The sequence below is a fragment of the Panthera tigris genome, chromosome C1, assembly GCF_018350195.1.
Source record: "Panthera tigris isolate Pti1 chromosome C1, P.tigris_Pti1_mat1.1, whole genome shotgun sequence".
NCBI lineage: Eukaryota > Metazoa > Chordata > Mammalia > Carnivora > Felidae > Panthera > Panthera tigris.
In genome coordinates, this window is record NC_056667.1 from 212,424,766 (window position 1) to 212,451,508 (window position 26,743).

Consider the following 26,743-nt stretch of genomic DNA (forward strand, 5'->3'; position numbering starts at 1 on the left):
GAGGGGCAGAAAGAGAGAAGGAGAGAGAATGCCAAGCAGGCTGTGTGCTGACAGCACAGAGCCCGACACGGGGCTCGATCTCACAAACCATGAGATCACGACCGGAGCTGAAATCAAGAGTCAGACGTTTAACCGACTGAGCCGCCCAGGCGCCCCAAGAGGCATTATGTCCTGCTCCACACCCAGAAAGACCAGAAAGAGCTTGCTGCCTGCTGATTTGTCATCCTGGGCCGCAGAGGAAGGACGATAACCAGATGTCATCACAGGTGATCCAGGCCCAAAGGTGCCTCCCTGCATGGCCTTCCTGGTGGCCCCGCACAGCCGGGTCATAGCTGCAGGCTTCGAATGTGGACGTACTTTGTTTACTGCCCGTGACATGTGTATGTTTCGTCTCCAGTCCCGCTCAGGCACGTGACAAAGTTCACAAGAAACAGGAGCCGGGGCGCCTGGGTGACTCAGTCGGCTGAGCATCCGACTTCGTCTCAGGTCATGATCTCACGGTCTGTGAGTTCGAGCCCCGCGTCGGGCTCTGTGCTGACAGCTCAGAGCCTGAAGCCTGTTTCAGATTCTGTGTCTCCCTCTCTCTCTGCCCCTCCCCTGCTCATGCTCTGTCTCTTTCTCTCAATAATAAATAAACGTTAAAAAAAAAAAAAAAAGAAACAAGAGCTGATCACAAATGATGATTGCCTAATGTCATCCTAGGAAGGGCTTACGGTCACGGTCCTGGGGATTTATTACAGAGAAATGAAAACGTATGTTCCCCCAAAACCTGAATGAATATTCATAGCAGCTTTATGTATAATAGCTCAAACTGGAGTCAGCCCAGATGTCTGTCCTTAGACGTTCACACATCTAAACACTGTGGTCAACCCATCCTACAGAAAACACTCAGTGACACAAAAGAGTCAACTACTGATATGCTTGGATGAGTTTCTAGGGAACTGTCCTGAGGGGGGTGGGGGGAAGCCAACCCCAAAAGACCATCTGATTCCATTTATGTAACTTATTTTGTCACGGAACCTGGTCTGGATCACCTGGCGGAAGAACCAAACAGCACCCGGAGATCTCGGAAGGCAGGAGGTTTATTTCACACCAGCGGGCTCAGAGGAGATCACTCTCCAGAGGTCTGAGTCCTGAGCGTAAGCATGGGGGACAATTTATAGTCTGTTATTTCTGCATTCAGCATTAGTAGTAATTTGGCAGGAAGAAGAACCAGGAAGGGGAGTGTTCGGGCAGGGACAGAAATTCCCCTGTCAGTCCTGTCGGCCGTCTTATAACAGATTCTTCCCTACCAATTTGAGATGACAAAATTTTAGAAATGCAGGAGAGGGGTTAGGGACTGAGCAGGGGTGTGGGAGGGAGGTAAGGTGGTTATAAAGGGATCTGTTCCAATCTCCGGGGTTGGAGCTGTTCGGTATCTTAACTGTAGTGGTGTTTACATGAACTCACGCATGGGACAAGATGATACGGAACCTACATGCCCACACGAAGGAGTTCGTGTAAAACAGGGGAACTCCGAATAGAAATCTGAGAATCTGTGACTTTGTGCCACTGGGGGAAATTGGGCGGCATCCAAGGATTCTCTGTATTATTTCTTACAACTGCATTGCGAATCTACAGTTATGTCAAAAATTCCAATTGATAACGGGGATGGGGAATTCACCGGAAGACTAATCTCGGAATAATAAACCTTTCACCTACAGCCTGGTAAAAAGAACCAATTAATTAAGGACCCGCCCAGGGGTTAGTCTCCCCTGACCTTTAGCCAAGAATTTCCCTAGCACAGCAAGATGATACAGGGGACAGAGGAGCTACGGGGACACTTCAGAGGCCAGGAAGGATGCCTCCCGAGGCGCTAGCTCTCCTCAGATGGAGAGGACAGCCAGGTCAGTGTGGAGGCGGCCCCAGGAAAGCTCTGCTTGAGAGGTGGGGGCTGGGCAGGGAGATGCTGGCGGCCAGGGCACTCTCCCTGGTTTTGGGGACCAAGCACGTGGCTCAGGCGGTGAGGAGGCCAGAGCGCAAAACGGAGCTACCGTGGTCCACTGGGGTGGGCGGAGTTGGGAGGAAGGTTTTTCTTCTTTGAAAAAAAAAAAAAAATGTTTAAGGCTTATTTATTTTTGAGAGAGAGAGAGAGAGCTCACACAAGCGAGGGAGGGGCAGAGAGAAAGGGGGACAGAGGATCCAAAGCGGGCTCTGAGCGGACAGTGTCGAGCCAGATGCGGGGCTCAAACTCAACGATCGTGACCTGAGCCGAAGTCTGTCCTGCTCAACTGACTGAGCCACCCAGGTGCCCCCCAATTTTTTTTTAATGGTGGGGAAAAGCACAACACAAAATTTACCACCGTAACCACTTGTAAGTGCCTGGCTCAGTAGAGTGAACGCGCGCTGTGGCTGTCGGACGGCAGCTCTCCGGGAGGTTTTCATCTTCAAAACTGAAACTCTGTTCCCACTAAACACCTCCTCCCCCGGCCTCCTCCTCCTCCTGGGCCCTGGCAACCAGTTCTATGCATTTGACGACGTGAGATGCCTCGTCTAAGTAGAATCACACAGCGTTTGCCCTTCAGTGACTGGCCTATTTCACTTAGCGTCACACCCTGAGGGCTCATCCATGTGGCAGCGTGTGACAGGATTCCCTTCCTTTTTAAGGCTGAATAATATCCCCTTACGTGGACGGACTACGTCTCGTTTATACGTTCATCTCATGATAGACACTTGAATTGCTTCCACCTTTTCGCTCCTGTGAACAAGGCAGCCATGAACATGGGGCTGCAAATCTCTCTTCCAGACCTTGCTTTCAAATCTTCTGAATACACACCCAGACGTGCGGTCGCTGGATTGGAGGAATGCTTTTGAACCGGTCTGGTCACGGAAACCTCTTTGTTCCTTATCAGAAGCCATACCTGTGGGTATTCGTGGCCCATGGAGAGAAGCAGCTCACCCCTGGGTCCTCTCTGCCTGTCCAAGGGAGCGGAGGTCAGCCTCACGTACACTGGGTCCCCACCCCTGCCTGCCCCACACACGTGCACGCACACGCGAGAGCCCCACAAGGCTGGCCCGTAATTGGACACAGAGACGAGGTTCCACGCTGTCACCACTTTTCCACAGCACAAGGGACTCTGGGTCCAGTCTCCTGGGCACCCTCTGAGCCCAGCACCCTCCCCACCTGCCCACACCAGTCCTGGTCAGAAGCCAGGCCACCCCCGCATGCCTCCTTTCCCACGTCTCGGGGCCTCACAGCATCAGGAGGCCAAACCCAGGCCCTCGGCCCAGGCTGTGTGCCTCACACCCCACCTCCCTTAGCACCCAGAACCGAGCCTGTCCAAAGCTGGCTCTCAGAAAACACTGAAGGGAGGTGAATGAAGGAGCAACAGTGCTCCCACAAGTCTGTATGAGCCAAGGGTCGGGAGTGGCCCCTGTCGGGGTGCCTTTCACCCAAAGGAGATGTGCCCCCTCAACCCCACCCACCCTGGGGAGACTGCTGGGACCATCCCGTGCTGGACAGACCTGCCTTTTCCAGGACCCCGGCCTTGAGGCTTGCCCAGCCACACCCTGCCACTTGCCTTCTACCAGCGTGACTTAAAGTCACAGGGCGGGGGCGGGGTCAGCGTGGCCACCTGGGACAATGGGAGGGACATGGAGCCTTTTACAACCAGGAACAAAGTTCTCCCCTGACTTAAGCCCGGGCGGCTTGTACTGCGGCTGGTACCCACGTTCTGGCTCCCCCAGGGTCCCAGCCTCCCCGGAGTCCTGGCCTTGCAGCCCTCCCACCATCCCACAGGCATGCAGGGAGCCTGGGTGCTGCTTCTGCTGCTGGGCCTGAGGCCACAGCTGTCCCTTGGCACCATCCCAGGTAATGAGGCACCTCCCGGCTGCCCCCCATGTATAGGACACTCCCCCAAGACTGACCTGGCTTCCACTCTCCCCTTGGCCAGTTGAGGAGGAGGACCCAGCCTTCTGGAACCGCCAGGCAGCCCAAGCCCTGGATGCCGCTAAGAAGCTGAAGCCCATCCAGACGGCTGCTAAGAACCTCATTCTCTTCTTGGGGGACGGTGAGTGTCAAGGCCTGTCCACCGCCTGTGGCTCCCACAACCCTGGTCCCCAAGGCTGCCAGTGGACACAGACCAGCCCTGGGGACTCGGGCCTGACAAGGTGTGCTCCTTCAGGGATGGGGGTGCCCACGGTGACAGCCGCTCGGATCCTAAAGGGGCAAATGAATAACAAACTGGGACCCGAGACGCCCCTGGCCATGGACCACTTTCCGTATGTGGCTCTGTCCAAGGTAAGGGCTGGGTGGCCTCGGGGTGCTCCCCACCAGAAGGGGGCGGGTGCCCAGGAGTGCGACGGGAGGGAAGGCCCAGGAGGCTTGGGGCCGGAGTTCGGGGACCAGGGCGGTGAGGGTGGGCCCCCTGGGCTTGGGTCAGGATCTCGGGTATCTGGTGGAGCCAGAGGGGAGCTGAGGGTGTCTCTGTCCCCAGACATACAACGTGGACAGACAGGTGCCAGATAGCGCAGGCACAGCCACAGCCTACCTGTGCGGGGTCAAGGCCAACTACCAGACCATTGGACTGAGTGCAGCTGCCCGCTTTGACCAGTGCAACACAACACAGGGCAACGAGGTCATCTCCGTGATGTACCGGGCCAAGAAAGCAGGTGGGCTTGGGGCCGGCTTAGCGGGCAGGGGCAGGATCAGAGACCTCAGGGGCTCACCCTGAGCTCGGCCACCCCCAGGGAAGTCCGTGGGGGTGGTGACCACCACAAGAGTGCAGCACGCCTCGCCAGCCGGCACCTACGCGCACGTGGTCAACCGCAACTGGTACTCAGACGCGGACATGCCCGCCAAGGCCCGGAAGGAGGGGTGCCAGGACATCGCCCGGCAGCTCATCTCCAACGTGGACATTGATGTGAGCCGCGAAGGGCAAGCAGGGGGACGGGGGGGGGGGGGGGGGGCGTGTCTCCACCGGCCACAGTCCCAGGCAACTGCCGATCTCAGCTCTGGGGCCTGGCAGGGTCTCCCGGAGCTTGGGGTGGGGGCCGAGGTGGCGGAGGAGGGACCGCCGGGGACAGGCCACACCCACAGACCTGAAAGGGGAGCGTGGGGCTCTCTGAGGAGGGGGCGAGGGGCCAGCAGGGCCCCACGCCCACCTGCCTAATCCTTTGGCTACAGGTGATCCTGGGCGGAGGCCGAAAGTACATGTTTCCCAAGGGGACCCCAGACCCTGAGTATCCGAGTGACGCCACACAGAACGGAATCAGGTTGGATGGGCGCAACCTGGTGCAGGAGTGGCAGGCCAGGCACCAGGTGATGGGGGCCCAGAGGTGCACGGGGCACGAGAGGGACACGGATCCGAGGGCTATGGACTGAGGCCTGGCTCTGCACCCTCCCCGCCCCTCCCACAGGGTGCCCGGTACGTGTGGAACCGCCAGGGGCTCCTTCAGGCTTCCCAGGACCCCTCCGTAACACACCTCATGGGTAATGACCCCAGCCACCCCCACGTTCCTGCCCTGGCCTCCCGGGTCCTCAGAGGGCCAAGCGTGCGCCCAGATGTTCACACCCACTCCCCGGCCTACCCGTCACCACCGGCCCCCTTCCCCACAGGCCTCTTTGAGCCAGGAGACACGAAATACGAGGTCCACCGAAACCACACCCGGGACCCCTCCCTGATGGAGATGACGGAGGCGGCCCTGCACCTGCTGAGGAGGAACCCCCGGGGTTTCTACCTGTTTGTGGAGGGTGCGTGGCAGGCAGCCCCTTGCGGAGCACGGGAGTGGGAATGGCCAGGGCGGGCTGGGCATCGTCCACCTTCCACGCGCCCTGCCCGCAGGAGGCCGCATCGACCACGGTCATCACGACGGCAGGGCTTATCTGGCACTGACAGAGGCGGTCATGTTCGATTCTGCCATCGACAAGGCCAGCCAGCTCACGAGCGAGAAGGACACTCTGACCCTTGTCACCGCTGACCACTCCCACGTCTTCTCTTTTGGTGGCTACACGCTTCGAGGCAGCTCCATTTTCGGTAGGCCCAGGAGGGTGGCAGGGTTTCCTCAGTTATGTGGCAAAAACTGCTCCGACTCTCCCTTTCCTCATCTGTCAAACGGGGCAACAATAGCAACGGCCTTGTAGGGTTCTGGTGAGGATGAAGCCGGCCAGGCCCAAAGTGCCTAGGTTTACTAGGTGTAGCCCGCGGAGGCCCCCTGGCTGCGGTCAGGGCGATCGCCGGGTCCCTCCTCCCTGCAGGCCTAGCCCCCAGCAAAGCCCATGACAACAAGACCTACACCTCCATCCTGTATGGCAACGGGCCCGGCGGCTTCGCGCTCAAGGACGGCCCCCGGCCCAACGTCAGCGACAGCCAGAGCGGTGAGTGCAGCGGCGGGCGGTCTGGGGGGAACTCGAGGGAGGGAGCCGCCGGCCGCCCGGCGGGCCCTGAACCCCCCCCCCCCGCCCTCCGCCCAGGGGACCCCTCGTACCAGCAGCAGGCCGCGGTGCCCCTGCAGTCCGAGACCCACGGCGGCGAGGACGTGGCGGTGTTCGCGCGCGGCCCGCAGGCGCACCTGGTGCACGGCGTGCAGGAGCAGAGCTTCGTGGCGCACGTCATGGCCTTCGCCGCCTGCCTGGAGCCCTACACCGACTGCGGCCTGCCGCCCTCTGCCGGCCCCAACGACGCCGCGCCCCCGGGCCCGGCCGCCGGCCCGCCGTCGCTGCCCCTGCTGGCCGGGGCGCTGTTGCTGCTGCTGGCGGGCGCCGCGCCCTGACCGTGACCCGCCCCACCCGCCCCCGGGCGCCGCCGCACCCCGCCCCCCGGGCCCCGGGCCCCCGGCCCCAGGCCCCGGCCCCCCGGAGCCCCCGCCGCGGGCCCCTCCCACCAGACCTTCGCCTGCCGGCAATCAACTCCTCTCGGCCCCGGGGCGCCTCGATGGGGCGCCCCGGAGCCCGGGGTCGCGGCCTTCCTGGGCACCCACGGTGCCCCTGGGCTGTTCGCCAACTCCGCCTCGACCTCCGTGTCAGGGTAAGGACGGGGCTCTGAAGGCCAGGTGCCGCCCCGCAGATAGCCCTGCGTGAGGACCAGGGGGGCACCATCCTAGAGCCCCCCCCCCCCCACAGCAGGCTACAACTTTGCCCAGACCCCTCGCCACGCCTGCTTCTTCACTTCGGTCTTCACAGCACCGAGGATTCAGGCACGTCGGGGCTCCCGGAAAAGGGTGGTTTCCTGTCACCCCGCACCTGGGCCTGCAGGCACCTTGCTGGCTGAGGAGGCTGCTGGGGCCAGGACGCGGTACAGTCCTCCAGGGGCACCTCCTAGGGAGCCCAGCGGTCCTACTACACAGAGAGCAGATGGTGACACAGAATGGAGAGACTTGTCCCAAGTCAGTTAGGTACTGATGTTCACCCCCTCAGTGACCATCCCAGACTGGGAGACCCAAGGATCGGTGGAGGCAGGCGGCCCCAGAGCAACCCTTGCCCCCTCCAGGCGGCCGTCTGGGTGACGGGCCTAGATCTGTGAAGAGATGAGATCCCATTTCCCCTGCCCGGGGGCCTCTTGTCTACTGACAGACAAAGCAATAATCAAATAAACCGTTATAATACAGTCTAATGCCGGTAGTGATGTGTTCTAGAGAGAAAAATCCTTAGTATGGCTGTGAGCGAGGGGACGTGGTGGATAATCCAGATCAGTAGGTCAGGGAGGGGCTGGCTGCCTGAGGAGCAGACAGTGGAGCCAAGACGAGGAAGTGAGGGCGTGAGCAATGCAGAAGGAACAGCCGTGCAAGGGCCCTGAGGCAGCAATCAGCAAGTGCTATTCCAGCACTAGCTGGACCAGAGTTGGGGTGAGTGGGGTAGGGGGTAAAACCTGAGGGATAAGAGACGGGAGCAGGTGGGTGGGGAGTTTGAACTTTACCCAAGGTGTGGTATGTAAATTGGAAGGCTTTTAGCAGGGGCATAATGTGACCTGACTCTTGGAAAATAACACTCTGATTATTTCAGGGATAAGAATCTTATTTGGGGCACCTGGGTGGCTCAGTCAGTTGAGCGTTTGACTCTCGATTTCGGCTCAGGTCATCATCTTGCGGTTCATGAGTTCGAGGCCCCCATCAGGCTCTGTGCTGACAGTGCGGAGCCTGCTGGGGATTCTCCCTTCCTTTCTCTCTGCCCTCCCCTTGCTTGTGTACACATGTGCACTGTCTTGCTCGCTCTCTCTCTCTCTAAAAAATAAATAAACATGAAAAAAACTTAATTGAAGAGTAACTGACATACAAAATTGTATTCATTTCAGGTGGACAACACAGTGATTAGATATAGATGTACGATAAGAAATGGTCACCACAGTAAGTCTAGGTACCGTCTGTCATCACACTGAGTGTTATAATTCTTATTTACTAAAATCTTGATCTCACACTGTAAAACATCAATTTGAAGGCATGGCCCTCAGGGCAGTTTATTTCACTTTTGGATTTTAGTGGCTGTCACAAAAATATGGGAGCTGAATGGGAAAAGGGCATCATTAGCTAGGCTTCCTAAACCATCATATTCATGGTTTTTTTATTTTTTTTAATCTTTATTTGTTTTTGAGAGAGAGAGAGAGAGAGAGAGAGAGAGCAGGGGAGGAACAGAGAGAGAGGGAGACTCAGAATCCGAAGCAGGCTCCAGGCTCCGAGCTGTCAGCACAGAGCCCGACGCGGGGCTCGAACCCACGAACCGCGAGATCATGACCTGAGCCGATGTCGGACACTCGACCAACTGAGCCACCCAGGCGCCCCAATCCTGTTCATCTTTAAACTCCATCCACCAATTAGGCAACGAGTAAAAATCCAGCTGCTCTGTCTTCCCTGTTATCAGTTAGTTGGTTTTACAAGCCAATGGAGAGGTGCTGCGTGTTTATACTTCATAAATGGGTTCCAAACCCAAGGAAACTCTACATTTTAAAACTCTGCAGGTTTAGAGGCCCCTGGCTGGCTCGGTCAGTAGAACGTGTGACTCTTGATTTCAGGGTCAAGAGTTCAAACCCCATGTTAGGTGTAGAGTTTACTTAAAAAAATAAATAAGATTAAAAAATTTAAAACTCTACAGGTTTAAAAAACAGGTTATTCTGGATTGAGTGGTAATTGTTGCACCATTTTGGGTATTCTAGAAACCACTGAATCAGACACTTGAAAAGAATGAATTTTACGGTGGGTAAATTACATTTAAATTTTTTAAAAACAGACAGCTTCCAAGTTCTTTTTTTTTTTTTAATGTGTAGGTTTTGTGGGTCAAACACATTGTTAGCCACAAAATCACGTGTCCATGGAAACATTTTCAAACATTTGTTTTAACGTCTTTCCCTGGAAGATGTTCACCAGGGAAGGTGAATCTGTTTTTTCAATAATTTACTGGGTGCCTAAAACTGATAGCTCTCGTCTCCTCAAGAAATGTCAGCACCCCAGTCTTTAAGAAGGAGGGAAAGGTAGGAGGAAAGAGAGGGGGAATTCACAACAGCCCTTTCCCATTCTTTGTGTGGCCTGGAAACTTTCCTGGTCACACCCGATTTTATTACCAAGTATCGTAAAGATTCTGCTTTACTAGAACAACCTTGGTTTTTGTTTAACTTTTTTAAAATATTTATTTATTTTTGAGAGAGAGAGAGAGAGACAGAGACAGAGCATGAGTGAGGGAGGGGGACACAGAATCAGAAGCAGGCTCCGGGCTCTGAGCTGTCAGCACAGAGCCCGACGAGGGGCTCGAACCTATGGACCGTGAGATCATGACCTGAGCTGAAGTCAGAGGCTTAACTGACTGAGCCACCCAGGTGCCCCAAAAATCTTGATTTTTTTAAAGTTAACACCACGGAGGGCTCCTGTGCCCTTGGGCTTCTAGCTCTTTCCTGCAGTGGTTTGACAAGGTAGGCCAGTGAATTTTGTAGGTACAGCTCCCTCGACACTTTTTCCTCATCCAGAATCCTTTAAAAAAATCCTTTCTCAGTAGCTGATCCATCAGCGGGTGCCTGACAGTTTTCCCTGTGTGCAATTGTTCTTATGAAACAAGGCATTCATATATCTTCTCTACTCTGTCTTTCCTTTCCTGACTCTCTCTCTCTCTCTCTCTCTCTCTTTCTCACACACACACACACACACACACACACAAAGTGGTTTGTGTATTTCATTATTGAAACAGAACCCAAGCAAATACCTTAAGCTGAGATGTGTAAAAAAAACCACATGGTAAACCTCCCACACTGGGTAATTTGCGCTAACACATCCTTCCAATCTGTGGTAGTGTTTTCTCTACATCTTCCGACAGTATTTGCTGACAAAGAAATGCCTTTCGGTGTGTCGACAGATCATTTTCTGTTCATTGTTTCTGCCATTTTTACTGCGGCAGAAAAAAAAAATAAGTGTTTGCCTGGTGGTAGGTGTTTTTTGTCTCATGCTATTATGCAAGAAACTTTAAAAGAGCTTTCCAAATATTTATCATTGCTTAGGGAAATATCAAAAAAGTACTGAGTTGAAAAGCACATAACTTTAAACATCGCTGGGAAAAGCATTGCGGGGGCTTGTCTCCACGTTCTGAAAGCTTAGTTTTTAGATACCTTGCTTGTCCATAAGGATTTCGTGCTCTATTGAGTCGTGTCTCAGGGCACCAGTCGCCTGGGGCAAAGCTTCACCAGTAACGACGGGGGCAGAGTTGTTTCAGACAGTTTGGTTTTGTTTAGTTTTTATATTTGGGGCTGATTTCCCATCAGGTGTGCACCGTGGGTGATGATGAGCACGTATCAGGAGAGAGGACGGTCGCGTCTGCGGTCCCTTACCTCGTGTGGATTATCGGTGTTACTGGCTGTGTCTTTACAGGGCTCTTTCGGAAGCTACTTGATTGTTGTGGGGGATTCGTTTGTTTAAAACTAGATCATCTTATCCCTAAATCCACTTGGGCAGACACACTAAACTCTCACACATCACAATCCACTGGAAGTGAGCAAACGGGGAGAGGGTGTCCCTCACTGGACACCCTCGTTCTCTTCCATGTCGGGGGTGGACGCCCCGCTGACGGGGGAAAGGTGCCAGCATGGAGCTGGATATTAAATATGAACGTCCGGACTCCCGTTTAGGGTGCCCCCTGCCCAGGGTCACGGCAAGTCCCCAAAGGAGATAAAGCATATTAGGGCCCAACATACCGTAGACACTCAGGAGGACTCAGTGTCCCTTTAACCTGATGCCCTGAGATCCAGATGGGGGGCCAGGCAGGCTGGGACCCCGGATAGGACTCAGGCCAAACAGCTCCCTTTGGCCGCGGGTGTGTCAGCATTTCCGGGGCTCAGACAGGGTCTGGAGGGCACCACAGGTCCAGTCTCCTCTAGACCCAGGGCCCCCAGCTCATGGAGTCCCCTTGAGCCCCTGTCCCTGCACCTGGCCCAACCCGGCTCAGGGGGCTGATACGGGATGTGTCACGATGGGGAAAAACAGGCATGCTGTCTCTCGGGAGGCCTCAGACGGGATGCCAGATGCGCCCTCGTCCTGCCCTTGAGGCTGACATTACCATCTGATGCGGTTCGCCAGCCCCCACCGCCCCCCGTTCCAGAAGCAGGTCTCCCCACCTGGTCAGCATCTACATGACAGGCTGTTGCCCTGTGAGGCTGACACCCCCGATTCCTGCCTCCCGGCGGGGCCTCCGGAGGCCTCCAGGAAGCTGTGCAGGATTTTAAATTGCACCCTCTGATCTAAAGTGGCCCCAGGGCCTGCTTACTCCGGCTGAACAGAACTTCGGCATTTGTTACCAGCACACACGCCGGGCCAGAGCACTGACGACAGGCAGCCGAAGCTCCCCTTGGTGTAACCTTGTCGCTGGGGGAGCCCGGTCTGTGCCAACGTGCTGGGCACAGTGCCTAGGGACCAACTGTGTGTCTCCTCCACTGCCCCCCCGGGAGGAGACGGCCGCCCTCCTCCCGGCTCCCAAAGGATGAGGCCGCCCCCCGTCCACCCTCCGCCGGGAGGCATCCAGGCCCCGGGCACCCTGACCTTGCCCTTTCTTCGCTCATCAGCGTTGCAAGTTCCGTCCGGCACGCCCCTCCCTCCCTGCCCTGGGCTCCTCGGGTGAGAGAGAAGTGGCCACGTTCAGACCTCCCCATGCAGATCCCCGTCAGCAGTCCCGGCAACGTTTTGGTCCCGCAGGAAGGTGGGAGGGATTTTTTTATTATTTATGCAAACTACAGACAAGGAGAGATGCGGCTTAACGGCACCATGTGACAGTGGCTCCGGGACTTGAGCTGCCTGCCGCCCAATGAATCAGCCTGAGCCACCGCCAGAGGCTTCCAGGCGGGCGGCCGCTGAGGTGGGAGAACAGGCACCGCCTCACTCCCCTCCGACCTGATGAGCTCATGCCGGGCTGCTCCAAGGGCCTGGGGCCTGGGGGCTGAGCCGTGTGCCCAGGCGGCCCTCTGGGCACCTCCAGCCCGGCGTGGGGTGACAGGGAGGGCAAGAGGGGAGCCCTGTGGCCGGAGCAGTCCCAGAACAGGGACCCTGCCAGGACACGGGGGGGGGGGGGGGGAGTCCAGTTCATTAGAAGGACTCTGCAGGAAAGGCTAGGCCAGTGCCCAGCTAGTTTTCCCCAAAGGGAAGGGGGCTTGGGATCTGGCGGTCCCCATCCCTGGCAGCTTTGCAGGCGACGCCAGTGACCGGGTGAAGGCTGCACAGGAGACGCTCTGCTCAGATCCGGACAGACTTGGCTCAGTGATGTGCCGTCCAAATTCGAGTCGTCCAGGGTCGCGCAGAAACTGTGGGATGGAGGCGGGGGTAGGGCAGTGGGACTGGTGCACCCTGCCCTCCCCCCACCACCCCGTCCTGCTGCTGGGTGGCCGGAGGGGACAGTCACAGGGCTACAGACTGTGCTGGGCCTCTAGGCCAGCCTGGAGCCAGCAGAGGGAAGGGGAAAATGCTCTTTTTAATCAATCAAGAGGAAGTAGGTTTCTCAGGTCACTTGGAGGGAGGGCGGAGACATCCAGAAGGGGAGAAAGGAGAGGAGGCACAGAGAGGGCCCCTCTGCCCCCCCCAAACCTTCAGTAAAGTCTGTGACTCTACCCAGTTCCATGTGGGAGGTCCCTGGGGAAGGAAGGGACAGGGGGCAGCCCGGCATAGGGGGCGTCAGGGTGGGAAAGGAGGCATGAGGAGAGGCCTAATCCCCCTGAGAACATACCCCCAGAGCTATTTGCATATGGAAGACCCTGGACTTTCCAAACATTTTTGGCATAGGAGCTCAAGCCATTTAAAAATATTGCATCTCGGGGCACCTGGGTGGCTCAGTCGGTAAAGCGTCCGACTTCACCTCAGGTCACGATCTCGCAGTCCACGAGTTCGAGCCCCACGTAGGGCTCTGGGCTGATGGCTCAGAGCCTGGAGCCTGCTTCGGATTCTGTGTCTCCCTCTCTCTCTGCCCCTCCCCCGTTCATGCTGTGTCTCTGTCTCAAAAATAAATAAACATTAAAAAAAATATATATTGCATCTAGGGGCGTCGGGGTGGCTCAGTCGGTTGGGTGCCCGACTTCGGCTCAGGTCATGATCTCTCGGTTCGTGAGTTCAGCCCTTGCGTCGGGCTCTGTGCTGACAGCTCGGAGCCCGGAGGCTGCTTCGGATTCTGTGTCTCCCTCTCTGTGCCCCTTCCCAGCTTGCACTCTGTCTCCCAAAAATAAATAAAACATTACAATTTTTTTTTAAATATTGCATCCAGCAGCGCCGAGGTGGCTCAGTCGGTTAAGTGTCCGACTCTCGGTGTCAGCTCAGGACATGGTCTGGCAGTTTGTGGGATCAAGCCCCACGTCGGGCTGTGCGCTGGCAGCGTGGGGCCTGCTTGGGATTCTCTGTCTCTTTCTCTCTCTGCTCCTCCCCCACTCGTGCTCTCTCTCTCATGGTCTCTCTCTCGTGCTCTCTCTTTCTCTTTCATGGTCTCTCGCTCTCTTTCTCATGGTCTCTCTCTCAAAATAAACAAACATAGGGGCGCCTGGGTGGCTCAGTCGGTTAAGCGTCCAACTTTGGCTCAGGTCACGATCTCGTGGTCTGTGAGTTCGAGCCCCGCGTCGGGCTCTGGGCTGATGGCTCAGAGCCTGGAGCCTGCTTCCGATTCTGTGTCTCTCTCTCTCTCTGCCCCTCCCCCATTCATGCTCTGTCTCTCTCTGTCTCAAAAGTAAATAAACGTTAAAAGTTTTTTTAAAAAAAAGCTTCTAAACTCTTAAAAAAAATAAAAAAAAAAAATAAACGAACATTTACAAATAAATAAAATAAAAAAATATCGCATCTAGGGTACTTCACAAGCGGGGGCCCCAGGGTCCCCAGAGCACCAGGCATCTGGAGTTGGCACAGAAGCAGCCACAGGAATGGCAGAAACTTGAATCTGGTTCCACTGAGCTGTTTAGAAAGGCCCGGGGCTTATGGCTGGTCAGTGGCACCAGGAGCCCTGTGCCCCCTCCTGGGTGCCACAGAAATCCCGGGGCTGCCGACCCCCCCGTTCTCTCTGAGACCCTAGGCAGGGAGGCTCGGGCACACCTCTCCAGCTGGCTCCCAGTCCTCCCCGGATCTGTACCAAGCTGGCACCCAGGGGGCCCCAGACGGAGGGTGCTCCCGGCATCCTTGACCTGAGGTCTCGGAGTCGGGCCGAGCCTGCTGGGGCAGCGGCCGTGCAGGCCTCAGTTTGGGCGGGGAGGAGGGGAAGGGTGGCTCACATCAATCCATCGCAGGCAGGCCGGCCCCTGGCACACACACTCCCCCGGGGCTGCCAGTGATGGTCCCGGGACCCAGAGAGGGTGAGTCACTTGCCAAGGCCACCCAGCAGTGACCCCTGGGCTCAAGGTCTCAAAGCCACGGATGGCAGAACCAGAGCCACACCAGGAACCACGAGGCGCTCTGCACGCGGGCGCGAGGTGGACGCCTGAAAGCTCTTTCCCTGCTATTAACTGCTTGGCTGAAGACTGCTTTCCGTCATCCCAGCGAGCTGTGCTCAGAGGACGCCCTCACCCCCCGGGGGACGGCTGGGGCCAGCCCTACCACAACCCATCCCACGGCTGCCCAAGGGGCCTTCTCTGCACTCACGGCCTTAAGACGGGGAAACTGAGGCTGGGTGGGCAGCTGTGCCGACCTTGCCGGCCTCCTCAGTGGAGCCGCTGGCACAGGGGCCGGCAGACCACGAGTGGCCAGCGTCTACACCACGTGCGTGGTTCCCTAACAGGACGCTCAGACAGCTGGCACCGAGTATAGGACGGACGCCCAGAGCTCAAGAGGACGCGGCGGCTGAGTGGTGCCCATCAGCGAACGTGCGTGCCGTGACCTTAGGCAGGGCCCGTGGCTCCCCTCGGTTTCCCTGTCCCTGTCACCCTGGCACCTCAGTGGGCTGCAGTGAGGATGCTCTTAGGGTGTGTCTGGAAAAGCAGTTTGGGAAGCAGCGGGTGACACACAGTGTCACGTTTGTGCCAGGCTGGGCCACACCGTGGCCCTGGGTTTCGTGGCTGTGTCTGGAGTTCATGGGCCCCGTCCAAGCACCAGGACTCTGTCCTTGGGGTGCCCTTGGCTCGAGCTCCCTCTGACCTGATGATCTCCCTCAGTTCTCCCTGAAGGGCTGTGAAGCCCCGAAGCCCCAGGTAGCAGCGACGTCTCCGCAGGTAGCCCGGCAAGGAGCTTCACGGCCTGGCGGCCCACGGTCCCGCCCGCAGGGTGGGCGCGCCCTGGCTGGAATGCACACTGGGTTTGAGGCCCCTGGCCAGCAGCCAAGTCCCACAGGCTTCCCGCTGGACCAGCCCCTCCAGGCCAGGAAACTCGTCCTCTCCCCGGGGGCCCAGCATCCCCGCCCCGCACCCCCCCCCCCCCCCCGCCCCCGCCACGCCCAAGTCCCTCTGGCTCCCTCAGCAGGGCACAGACAGAATGGGGAGGTCTCACTCCCTAGGCTCCGTCCACCCCAGACCTCCCCTGAGCTGGATGGGAGACAGGAAGGCTTAGTCTTGAGTGGAGCTGGGGAACTAAAGAGCCACCGGGGCACAGGGGGCAAAAGGGCTGGGCCTGGGGACTCCGATTCCAGCCAGGATCCCAGGTCAGATGGATGGGCTGGGCACGGGGTGTGGAGGGTCCCAGACACCAGGCCCCACCCAAGTGGGTGGCAAGGAGCGAACTGGCTGGCTGTGCCAGCCACCAGAGGCACATTGTAGCGTGCCAGCTGCTGAGGGATATGGTATACACATGCCCAGGCCAGGGGGCGAGGGGCTTGGAGGGGAATTTGGAGGTAGGTCCATAATCACGGCTCCTCTACCCGACCCCTACTCCCTGCACACCCACCTCCACCTTTGAAGGGTGCTCTGCCCTGCTCATCTCCTGAAGCGTCCCTGCCCCTTGGGGGAACTTGGCTCTTCCTATGGGGTCCTTCAAAGTTCCTGCCACTTCTCCGCAGAGCCCTCCCCAGGGCCACACAACGCCCGCCCCTCTACTCTGCCTCCGTCAGCTGTGGCACGTGCATTTTCTGTCTCTCATTCCCCAGGGGTGGTGTGCCCGAGGCTCAGATAAAAGGAACTTTTTAAATGTCACTCAAGGCCGAGATGGGGATGGCTGTTCTCTGAGCATGACAGGAGCTGGGCTGGCAAGAGATTCTCCACTGCGGTGGGAGATGGGGATAGGCCACGCCGGGCACAGCCAGGGAGGGGCGCCCCCTCTAGGCTGTCCCTAAAGTGAGAGAAACAGACTAGAGGAGGAAAGGCAGGAGGCCCACGGTCCCCCACTCACTGCAGGCACCTGGATCCCCCAGTGGGGCTGCCCCATGTGACCTTCTCCCCGCACCCCACCATCCTGTGTGTGATGGGGCAGCCCTCCCTCCTCCCCCTCCCACCATGGGCGGGGCCTAGAGCCTCACGGCCATGTCACAGGCCAGCCCCTGACAGCTCTTCTCTTTCTCTCATCCCTGGAGCGTCCACTCCAGACCGGAGAGCACGACTCAGTGTTGTATGTACAGAGTGGCCCCTACCTCCATGTAAGCGTGTCTCATAGCTCCTCTTTCTTGGACACGCTGAGCCCAAGGCCTGGCCTGTGATATCTACACTTTGAGGGGAAGTGAGTCCCAGTGTCATGCTGGAGCACAGACCAGCGGGCTTGGTGTTCTGGCCCCCACGAGCCTGGTCTGGAGCTGGACAGGAGCCTAGGCGGGACTCTGGGGGAGGGAGGAGCAGGTGGTTGGTGGGAGAGACAGAAGAGCCAGGGAGGGGGGACAGGAAGGGACGAGAAGGTCTTCTCTAGGGTCCCCGCGGTGCTGAGGGCCTGAGCTTCCCCACAAAGGGACCCCTTCAGCCCTACCTGCTCCGGAGGCCCCTGAAGAAACCAAGACAACGGTACAGCAGTTTATTGACCAGACTTAGCAGCAAGAACAGACTGAAGGTGGGGCCTGTACAATCCACCCTGGCCAGGGGGTCTGGCTCCTTAGAGCCAAGACTGGGGACCCCAGCATCTCACCCCCACGGCCTCCTGGAGCCCAGCCCCATCCCTGCTCCGGGCCCCTCCGGAAGTGAGGGACAGCAAGAAGGCCAGGTCCTGGAGGCCTTAAGGTGGGTGGCGCCCAGAGCAGACCAGTGCCGGGTCCATGCCTGCCCCGGCAGCTGGCAGGGAGGCAATTCGTGCAGGGCGGGTGGTGAGGGCGTGCGGGCCGATGGCCAGGCTCACCACACAGAGCACTTGTGGGCAGGGTTCATGGGTGAGTCCTTGGGGCAATGGAAGGCCCGGCCAAACTCCTCGAACTGGGACACGCTGCCCAGCACCCTGGGGCAGGCAGGAGGAGAGACCCAGCAGGTGTGGGTTCCAACGGCCACTACCCCCCAGCTGCCCCTCCCCATCCCCACCTGCTCCCACCCCAGACACAAGGGGATGAGGCCCAGGCAGGCAGGCCCACCTGTAGTGCTCAGGTGCGTGCTTGTCGGTCAGCACCTGCAGGTAGATGGACTGTGACCGCCGCTTGATGCACCAGTTCTGGGCCCCATGGCGGGGAGGGGAGGGGAGGAGAGGGAAAATTGAAGCCAAGGAGTCCATTGAGCAAGCCTTGCAAACCTCCCCCCACCCCAGCACACTAGGCCTTGAGCCCTCATCAGAACCCATGGGACCATTGCCTCTGAGGGTGGCTGATGAGAGGCAGGCCGAGAGCTATGTCCCCACCCCTGCCCACCCCCCACCTGGCCCCCACCTGGCCCACCTGGGCAAAGGCAATGAAGAAGAGCTGGTTGTGCGTGTACTTGAGCCGGTGCAGCGGGTGCTCCGGGCCGTGCTCCCGCACCCACTTCTGATAGGCCTGGGGGTGACAGTGTGGAGCTGCGGTGCCCCCAGTGCGGTGACCTGACTCACCCTCCACCCAGTCAGCCCCTCACCGGCCCCTGTTCTGCACACCACCCACCATGCCGAGCCCCAGGCTCCCTGCCTTCCGCCTTTCCTGAGCTGTGCTCCCTCCTGGGAAGGCTAACCCCAGGCAGCCCTCCTTGCTCTCCCCAAAGCAGCCTGGGAGTCCCTCCTTTTCCAGTGGACCCTGTGCCAGTCACAGGCCCCCGCTCCCCCAAGCCAAAGCGCCATGTGATGGGGAGGCTGGGGTGCCCACGTCCCTCGTGGAGTCCTCATCAGCCCCCATCCTTCCCCCCACAGGAACGAAGGGCCAGGCGGGGGCAGCTCACATAATAGGCCAGCTTGAGGCCGCCCATGTCCGCGATGTTCTCACCAAGTGTGTGCTTCCCGTTCACCTGCCGAGAAGGGAAGGGGCCGGGGTCTGTCTGCCGCCCACTGGCCTTCCTCAGGCCTTGCCACCCTGGGCCCCCGCCCACACTCCCCTTCCCTTTCCCAGAGGATTTAGATGCGGCCCCGAACCCTTCGTGCCTCATATGAGTCTGCGTGAACTCCTCCACGCACCCACGTGAGTGTGCATGCACACCCTGGGCATGTGAGCTGGGCCCTGGGCACATGTGTGAACACGTGGGCACGCATGCTCCTCGTCCACACCCAGCCGGGCCTGAGGGGCAGCAAGGGCATCTTACGCGCTGGTTGTAGACGGTGAAGTTGTCATACAGGTGCACGATGCACTCCGCCTTGCGCAAGAAGCGGCTGTAGGAGGCCTCCGTCCACCAGTGCAGCAGGTTGCCTGAGCGATCATACTGGCCCCCTGTGGGCAGCAGGCAGAGTGGTGGAGACGGACTCTCATGCCCGAAGCCCCCTCTCCCACCCACCGGCCAATGGGGACAGGGGGGCTGTGGGGTCTCAATCCACCCGGCATCGCCTTGCCCCCCGCTGTCTGCCTTTCCCTTCCCCCGACACCCCCTCTGGCCACCCTCGGGCCTCACCCCAGTCGTCATAGCCGTGGGTCAGCTCATGTCCAATGATGGTGCCGATGCCCCCGTAGTTCAAAGACCTGGGCCCACGGCAGCAGCGTCAGGCCCCAGCCTCACCCGCCCTCCGAGAGCTCCACGCTGCTGCCTGGGCCCTGGAAGGCCCCGGTCAAGCCAGAGGTGGCCTAGGGAGGCCACAGTGGTGTCCCCACGGTCTTGGGGCACTCGTGCCTTAGAGTCCTCATACAACATGTAAAAGGGGCCAACAATACCTTTGCAGCTGCTCTGTAGGAAATAACCTCTAACAGAGCTGGGACAGGGGAAGAGACCAGGTTGGACGAAGACATGAGGGAAACTGAGGCACCCCACCTTGGATTTGGCCTGTTTCCTCATCACTAAGCCACTTTTGAAACCCCTAAAGAAGCCTCAAACCAGGTAAGGGGGAACTCAGGACATTTAAAAGAAAGAAAGAAAGTAAAAAAACCTACACATTTTTCTAAATAATCAAGGATGAGGTAAGACTATGGGGATCCAGGATCTGCCACTGTCATGACCCCTGGGCCCAGCCTGGATCGGGACAGTCCCGGCAGCTTTCATGCACCCAGCAGACAGGGCTGCAGAGCTGGCTCTGGCTCATGCTGGGTTGGGTACTCACTGTGGAAAGTCAGGGTCATAGAGCGTGGGCTGCAGAATACCTGCCGGGAACACTACAGAGAGGGCGTGGTCAGCAGGAGACTGGCCCCGCCTCCAGGCCCCGCCCCTTGCGGGGCACGCCCCCTTACCCATCTGGTTCTTGTTGGGTAGATAGTAGGCATTGAGGGCCTGTGGTGGGAGCAGCCACCTGTGGAGGGAGGTGGGGGTCAGCTAGGGAGACCCACGCTCCCCCCCCCACCTCCCAGCCCCCTCCTCCTTAAAAGCTACCCTAGTGACCCAGCCTGTGGCCACGCCCCGCGCCTCCTCTAGGCTGAGCCCCCACCCTCACGGCCCCCACCACCACCCGCCCGGGCCCCATGACCTCTGCACCAGCATGACTTTGAGGCGGTTTGCCCCCCCCCTCCACCCGCCCGCTCCCAGCCTCCTGGCCTTGGCTAAGGAGCCTCTCCCCATGGAACCTCCCTCCCTGACTCGACCCGCTCTGGGCCAGGCACCCACGTGGATTTGTCCACCTCCTGCCGGATCTTCTTGACTGAGAGCTGGATGCTGAAGCGGATGCTGTTCAAGATGTTCTTGAAGTAGGTCTTCTCGTGGACCTCAAACTGCACAGGGGATGGGCAGCGCTCAGTGGCAGGCGACGGGCATGGCCAGACCAGCGCTGGGCGGGCCCCACGTCCCCCCAGGGGCCATCAGCCGAGGGTCGTGGTTCCTTCTCTTCGGTCGTGGGGGGCCTCCCTGGGGGTCTTGGCCAAAGGCCGGGAGAAGCCCAGCTGGTTAGGCAGGGTGGGGCCAGAGGCAGACCCACCTCGTACTCCTTGTCCACAGCCTCGGGTTTGAGCAGGAAGTCGGGGTAGCCTACCATCACCATCATGTACTGGAGCTGCGGGCGAGAGGGCAGCCAGGGCCTCAGGAGACAGCCCCCCACCCCCCAAGGGAGAGGCTATAGTCTAGAGGCAGGGCTCAAGGACAGGCGAGACCAGACCAGGTGATGCCAGCTCCACAAGGGGCATCTCCGCCTCTTCTGTCACTCGAGCCTGGCATGCAGTAGGCACTCCATAAGTGTTCGTGGAATCTACAGATGGGAAAGGGTCCACTTCACCTTGGCCCGAGCAGCTGCCTTGGTCTCAGCATCCATCCAGTCCAACTCCTCCAGGCGCCGGCCCAAGATGTACTTGATGTCTTCCACAAGCTGCTGCACCTATAGGGCCAGGGGTCAGGGATCAAGGGTCAACTCAGGAGGCCTTAACTCTGGGCCCCCAGCACCTGGCACGAGGGATACCACTGATTCAGTACCACTTCCCAGGCCTAAGGCTTGGTCCTGAGCGCCAAACGGGACCTTGGAGGTGGGGATCCAGGCCTGGCCCCCCTTACAAAAAGCTCACAGTCTGGAAGCACAAACTGCCCCAGCAACAATCTACTGAGCATGGCAGAGAAGGGGGGGCAGGAGCCTGAGGGGCTAGCCCTCCTGTGGCTGACAGATGAGGTAGGCTTCCTGGGGGAGGTGGCCTGGTGAGAAGTCTGGAGCTTCAGAGCGCCCCTATCTGCAAGGGAATATGTGGGCTCCCCATTCTCAGCGCAAGGCCATGGGAGGACTCTACGCCCTGCCCAGCACCTGCACCCACACCCAACCCCCAAGCCCAGGGCAGCCTGACCTTGGCCTTGCTGGCAGCTGAGAAGTGCTCATGTACAAAGAGAGCTCCAAGCGCCATGCCAAAGTGGCGGTTGGCCTGGCCCAGGCAGACACGGGCCAGCTCCTGTGGCTTGTCACTGCCCTCCATCTCCCGTGCCAGCTCGTGCAGCGCCTCTCGGAACGGTGGTGACAGGTGCTCACTCAGGACCACCACTACGCGCCACACCAGGTAGTTGTGCAGGATCCTGAGGGCCAGGGCAAACGGCTGGGTGTCCACACAGGCTCATACGCAAGGGCCACCCAAGGGCTCCGTGCCACGCCACTCCAGACCCCTCGGCCTGGGGTTACACCCGGCACCCGCGCAGGAGCGGGGGGTCACTCCAGATCCATGGAGCCGGAACCTGGAGTGGCCTGAGCCCCAGTCAGGGAAAAGGGCCCACACGAAGCAGGACACACCTCTGGCCCCTGAGACGAGTGCCTGATGCCGACCTGCTATGCAGTAGGAGGGTGGGCACTCGGGGTGACTGTCTGCCTCAGGACTGGCCTTGGGGGGCCTCTGGGCAGAGACCAGGGAGGCGCTCCCCAAGGTGGCCCTGGGGCAGCAGAACTGCACCCACACCTTCCGTTTCTGGAGTCCGGACTCAGTCGGCCTCACTCTCCCCAGATGAAGAAACCGCAGCTCAGGGAGCTCACAAGCCCTGCCCAGGGTCCCAGAGAGAAGGTGGGAGAGCCACCTCTGCACCTAGGGATCTGGACTCCTATTCCAGTGCTCTTCACATGCCTCCCCAGTGTGGCTACTGGACGGAGGTGAAACGGGAATTCAAACCTTACCAAGCAGACACATCTGGGGTGCGGGTGAGGGATGTGGAGGGGCAGGTGGAGGGGTGATCAGCAGCTGTACCTGCGGGGTGTGGAGCGGATGAGCTGGGACACCTGCTGCATGTAGTCTGTGGCCAACAGCACCACCTCCTCATCCTCCGAGAAGTCCTCCTGGAAGATCTGGTCCAGCAGCCACTTCCACTGCAGCTGTGGGGCCGAGGGTGGGGGACAGTAGGGCTGGGTGTTGCAGGGAGCACAGAGGACGGGGAGGGAGTCCGGGAGACGCACGGGAGGACACAGGAATCCATGGCCGTGGAAGGCCTCGCCCCACCCTGGGGAACAACGGCCCTGGAGTCCCAGCATCAATGCCTCCGCACCGCGGCGGGCCGCACTCACGTGAGGGGTGATCTTCTGCAACTGCCCCAGCGTCACCTTGTTGTACATGGAGCTGACATCCCGCCGGAGGTCATCGTACTCTGACACTGTGATCTGGAGGCGGAGATTGGAGTTGACAGGGCCCTGCCTAACGGCGCCATCCCTCGGCCCATGGCAGCCCCCCCCCACTCATGTGGGCCCATGGCAGCCCCCCCCACTCATGTGGGCCCATGGCAGCCCCCCCCCACTCATGTGGGCCCATGGCAGCCCCCCCCCACTCATGTGGGCCCATGGCAGCCCCCCCCACTCATGTGGGCCCATGGCAGCCCCCCCCACTCATGTGGGCCCATGGCAGCCCCCCCCCACTCATGTGGGCCCATGGCAGCCCCCCCCACTCATGTGGGCCCATGGCAGCCCCCCCCACTCATGTGGGCCCATGGCAGCCCCCCCCACTCATGTGGGCCCATGGCAGCCCCCCCCACTCATGTGGGCCCATGGCAGCCCCCCCCACTCATGTGGGCCCATGGCAGCCCCCCCCCACTCATGTGGGCCCATGGCAGCCCCCCCCACTCATGTGGGCCCATGGCAGCCCCCCCCCACTCATGTGGGCCCATGGCAGCCCCCCCCACTCATGTGGGCCCATGGCAGCCCCCCCCACTCATGTGGGCCCATGGCAGCCCCCCCCCACTCATGTGGGCCCATGGCAGCCCCCCCCCACTCATGTGGGCCCATGGCAGCCCTCCCCCACCCCCGCTCACATTGGCCAGCCGCTGCTCCAGCTGCAGGATCTCCTGTGCCTTCTGCTCCACAGCATCGGCCCCCAGTAGGCTGAGCAGGCGCTCCATGAACACCCGGTATGCTGCCAGGATCTGCACCAAGATGGGACATTTCGCGGGGGGGGGGGGGGGGGGGGTCCGTGTCAGGCCCTAGTCCGTCCCTCCTGGAGCCCCAGGCCTTCCCTGCAGTCCCACCCCATGCCCCCACACCTTCTCACTCTCCTCATCCTGAGCTAAGTACAGGGTCCTCTCCGGCAGAGTGAGCCCATCCTGGTCAATCTGGGGAGAGTGACGGGGGTCAGAGGTCAGAGATCAGCGGGCAACATGTCAGGCTCTTGCACACAGACTGAAGTTCCATCCAAATGCCCAAACAGAGGACGTAGCAGACACCTACTGTCGCAAGCCCCAGGAGCAGCACAAAAGCACATTAGCCCTCCTTCCACCCAGAGAAGTTGGTGGAAACCTCCACCCCTAATCAGTCTCGCCTGGAGATTCGGGGAACGGAGGAGGACCCAGTCCCCCCACCCTTCCTTCTGTAAGCCTTCAACCTTCCCCACCTGTACGGGGCACTCTCGGAGCCCACACCGAGAGCCGAGGCCCCTGGCATTCTGGCCCGCCCGAGCCCACTGGCACACCCCTCCTTGCGTGCTCTCACAGCCTGCCACAGGACTGGGAAATTGCGGCTCCCGCGGCTCCGCTAAGCACGGCAGTTACCCGAGGGAAATTACTCGCGCCCTCCTCCCGCGCTATGCGGGTGCGCGCTCCCCTCCCCTTGCGCTCCCTCCCTTTACGCATAGGTCGCCTTGCGCTGGGGGCGCGCGAGCGGGGCGGCGGCGCCCCCGGTCCCAGGCTGCCGCTGGGGTGACCGGGGAGGGGGACGCACTCACGCGGATGACGTAGCGCGAGGAATTCCTGTCGTCCAGGCTGACGGTGAGCGAGAAGAGCGCGGCGGCGCTGTACACGCCCTGGGCCTTGTACAGCAGCCGGTTGAGGTCCCAGAGCGCGGCGGCCCCCGGGCGCTCGGCGGCACCGCCCAGGTCCCAGCCCCCGCAGTCCTCGATGACTTCGAGCATGGGCCGTGGGCCGAGCCGCTCGATCTCACGCATGTCGAGGCACGAGCGGAAGAAGGCGCGCACCTTGCGCTGGGCCGCACCCCCCGGCCCACCCCCGGGCCGCGCCAGCAGGCGCCGCAGTCGCTCCTCGTTCTGCTCGCCGATGGCAGCGATGGTACCGTAGGTGAGCTTGTCGTCGGGGATGGCGTGGCGCCGCAGCCAGCCACCGCACGCGAAGGAGTAGAAATCCTGGCACGGGTCTATGCTGGCGTCCAGGTTGGCGGCCAGGAAGCGGGCGGCGCGCGCGAAGGCCTTGCGCTCCGGGCAGCCCTCGGAGCAGGCGCCGCCGCCGCCGCCCGCGGCGCCGGGACCCAGGTACTTGAGCGCCAGCATGGCGGCCAGGATGGCGCAGAGGCCGGCGGCGAACACCAGTCCCGACAGCAGGCACACCTCGCGCCGGTTCCAGCGCGGCAGCCCCGCTCGGGCCCCGGTGGCGCTGCGCCCCGCGCCCAGCGGGAAGCCGGGGGGCAGCGAGGCCCCGCGCGCTCCTCCCGTGCCGCACCGGCTCACGTATTTGACCTCCTGGAACTCGTCGTAGTGAGCCGTCATCGAATATGGGGTCTCCATGGTGCCGCTGGCCCCGCCACGCAGCCCTCGGCGATCTCAGCTACAGGATGCGCGGACCGTCGGCCTCCCGGCGAACCTCCGCATGGCTCACGGGCTGCAGCTGCGGGAAGGGTAGACGCAGGTTCAGAGAGGCCCTGGGCCCCCGACGGGGCCCACAAGCACGACTGGAGGGGCGCAGGCCTAGGTCCAGAGGCTGGAGGCCACCCCGTGTCTCCAACCGCTAGTGGGTCTGGGGCCTGGCCTCCCCCAGCTACTCAAGAATGAGTCAGGGGAAGGCTCAGAGTGGCCACCACCTCGCACACGCACAGTGTCGTCCTTTTTTTTAACCTAACTCCTCTCCCACTGCAAACACATGCCTGCCGCATATTTGGGAGGTCCCTGATACAAAGTAGGGGAGCAGCGTGCACGGGGCCTCGCACACAGTAGGCCCTCAATGAAGGACTGTTTCTCTTCCCTTTGCCTTTCTCGTCTGCGACCTGCTACGGCGAAGGCCGTGTGGGGGAGGGGGGAAACGGAGACTGGAGAAAGGAGGTGCGGTCAAGGGCGCGTCTACGCGGCCCCAGAAGCTGCCCTGGAACCAGACGTTCAAGAAAGCGGCTAAAGAACCAAACTTTGTCCTCGCGGATGTGCGTAGGGCCGCCCCCAGCCCCGTCTTCTATTCGGTGGCCATAATGCCACCAGCCCCTTTCCCAAGCGGTGCGCTCCAACCGGCCCCGCATCGGAGAGAAACCCCGACGGCCTTAAGAAACTAGAACCGGTTCCGTCCCCCGCCCCTCCGTCCCCGCCCTGGGCCACTCCTGGCTTCAACAGGTTTTCCTCGGAACCCAAACTTGAGTGAAGTTTCACCCCCGGCGCGGAGCGAGCTGACCCCAAGCGCCCCATACTCTGGGCGCGGAGCCTCGCCGCGCAGTCCGCGGAGCCGGAGAGCCGAGCCCGGGAGTCGCAGCCGCAGCCGGAGCCGGAGCTGCGAGGACACAGACAAAGCCTGGAGGCTCGGCGCAGCGGCGGCGGCGGCGGCGGATGTGGCCGCGTTGCTGGCCGCGGCGGCAGCGGACTCGGATGCCACTTACCCGGCAGGTGCGCGCCCGGGCCGAGCTGGAACTGAGCGGGTCGAGCCCGGGCCGGAGCCGGAGCCAGAGCCGGAGCGGAGCCGGGAGGGCGGGAGCTCTCTCCGTGCGCCCGCCGCCTCCTCTGCCGGCGCGCCGCGCAGCCCGCCGGCCCCGAGGGAGGGGGCGCGCCGGCGGCTCCACCCTCCTCCGCCCGCCCCCCGCGCCCCCTCCTTCTTCCACCCTTCATCCCAGCTACCTGTCAGCTCGGTGGCAGCTCGGGGGCGGGGACGGCGGCTGCGGGACACGCTCCCGAAGGTCTTGCGCAGGCTCCGGGATCGGGGATTCCAGGTACAACTGTGTCCCGGGAAGAGTGAGGGCGCCTGCTATTCCCAGGAAAGGGTTCCCCTTTGATCTGATGCCCCCACTCCCGCCAGCCCGAAAAGGGCTCAAGCTGGAGATCAGGAGGTGCGTGGATTGTCCC

General features: G+C 60.5%; 2 protein-coding genes across 2 annotated transcripts; one reads left to right on the top strand and one right to left on the bottom strand.

Annotated features, from left to right (window-relative positions):
* Nucleotides 1-3,757: 3,757 nt before the first annotated feature.
* Nucleotides 3,758-6,750, top strand: ALPI (alkaline phosphatase, intestinal). The gene is made up of 11 exons (XM_042997751.1): nucleotides 3,758-3,850; nucleotides 3,933-4,049; nucleotides 4,164-4,279; nucleotides 4,476-4,650; nucleotides 4,729-4,901; nucleotides 5,165-5,299; nucleotides 5,398-5,470; nucleotides 5,597-5,731; nucleotides 5,823-6,014; nucleotides 6,236-6,355; nucleotides 6,452-6,750. The coding sequence occupies exons 1-11, from the start codon at nucleotides 3,781-3,783 to the stop codon at nucleotides 6,748-6,750; spliced, it is 1,605 nt and encodes a 534-aa protein (XP_042853685.1). The 5' UTR covers nucleotides 3,758-3,780.
* A 10,561-nt stretch (nucleotides 6,751-17,311) lies between these two features.
* Nucleotides 17,312-26,393, bottom strand: ECEL1 (endothelin converting enzyme like 1). Its single transcript, XM_042997752.1, has 18 exons — nucleotides 26,284-26,393; nucleotides 24,422-25,313; nucleotides 23,745-23,813; nucleotides 23,517-23,627; nucleotides 22,780-22,872; nucleotides 22,466-22,590; nucleotides 21,587-21,809; nucleotides 21,034-21,132; nucleotides 20,740-20,814; nucleotides 20,433-20,536; nucleotides 20,063-20,121; nucleotides 19,936-19,987; nucleotides 19,296-19,363; nucleotides 18,993-19,117; nucleotides 18,636-18,701; nucleotides 18,167-18,262; nucleotides 17,870-17,946; nucleotides 17,312-17,739 (listed from the first exon to the last, which is right to left on the bottom strand). The coding sequence occupies exons 2-18, from the start codon at nucleotides 25,211-25,213 to the stop codon at nucleotides 17,640-17,642; spliced, it is 2,334 nt and encodes a 777-aa protein (XP_042853686.1). The 5' UTR covers nucleotides 25,214-25,313; nucleotides 26,284-26,393; the 3' UTR covers nucleotides 17,312-17,639.
* Between the last annotated feature and the right edge of the window lie 350 nt (nucleotides 26,394-26,743).

What these genes read in the sequence shown, in the direction of transcription:
- ECEL1 (XM_042997752.1), bottom strand. Translation starts at nt 25,213, where the DNA reads ATGGAGACCCCATATTCGATGACGGCTCACTACGACGAGTTCCAGGAG. An exon ending in TGCAGAAGATCACCCCTCAC is followed by an intron (nt 22,591 to 22,779) that starts GTGAGTGCGGCC and finishes TCGGCCCCACAG; the next exon opens with CTGCAGTGGAAGTGGCTGCT. An exon ending in AGGCAGCTGCTCGGGCCAAG is followed by an intron (nt 20,815 to 21,033) that starts GTGAAGTGGACC and finishes TCTCGCCCGCAG; the next exon opens with CTCCAGTACATGATGGTGAT.
- ALPI (XM_042997751.1), top strand. Translation starts at nt 3,781, where the DNA reads ATGCAGGGAGCCTGGGTGCTGCTTCTGCTGCTGGGCCTGAGGCCACAG. An exon ending in TCTCCAACGTGGACATTGAT is followed by an intron (nt 4,902 to 5,164) that starts GTGAGCCGCGAA and finishes CTTTGGCTACAG; the next exon opens with GTGATCCTGGGCGGAGGCCG. An exon ending in TTTCTACCTGTTTGTGGAGG is followed by an intron (nt 5,732 to 5,822) that starts GTGCGTGGCAGG and finishes CCCTGCCCGCAG; the next exon opens with GAGGCCGCATCGACCACGGT.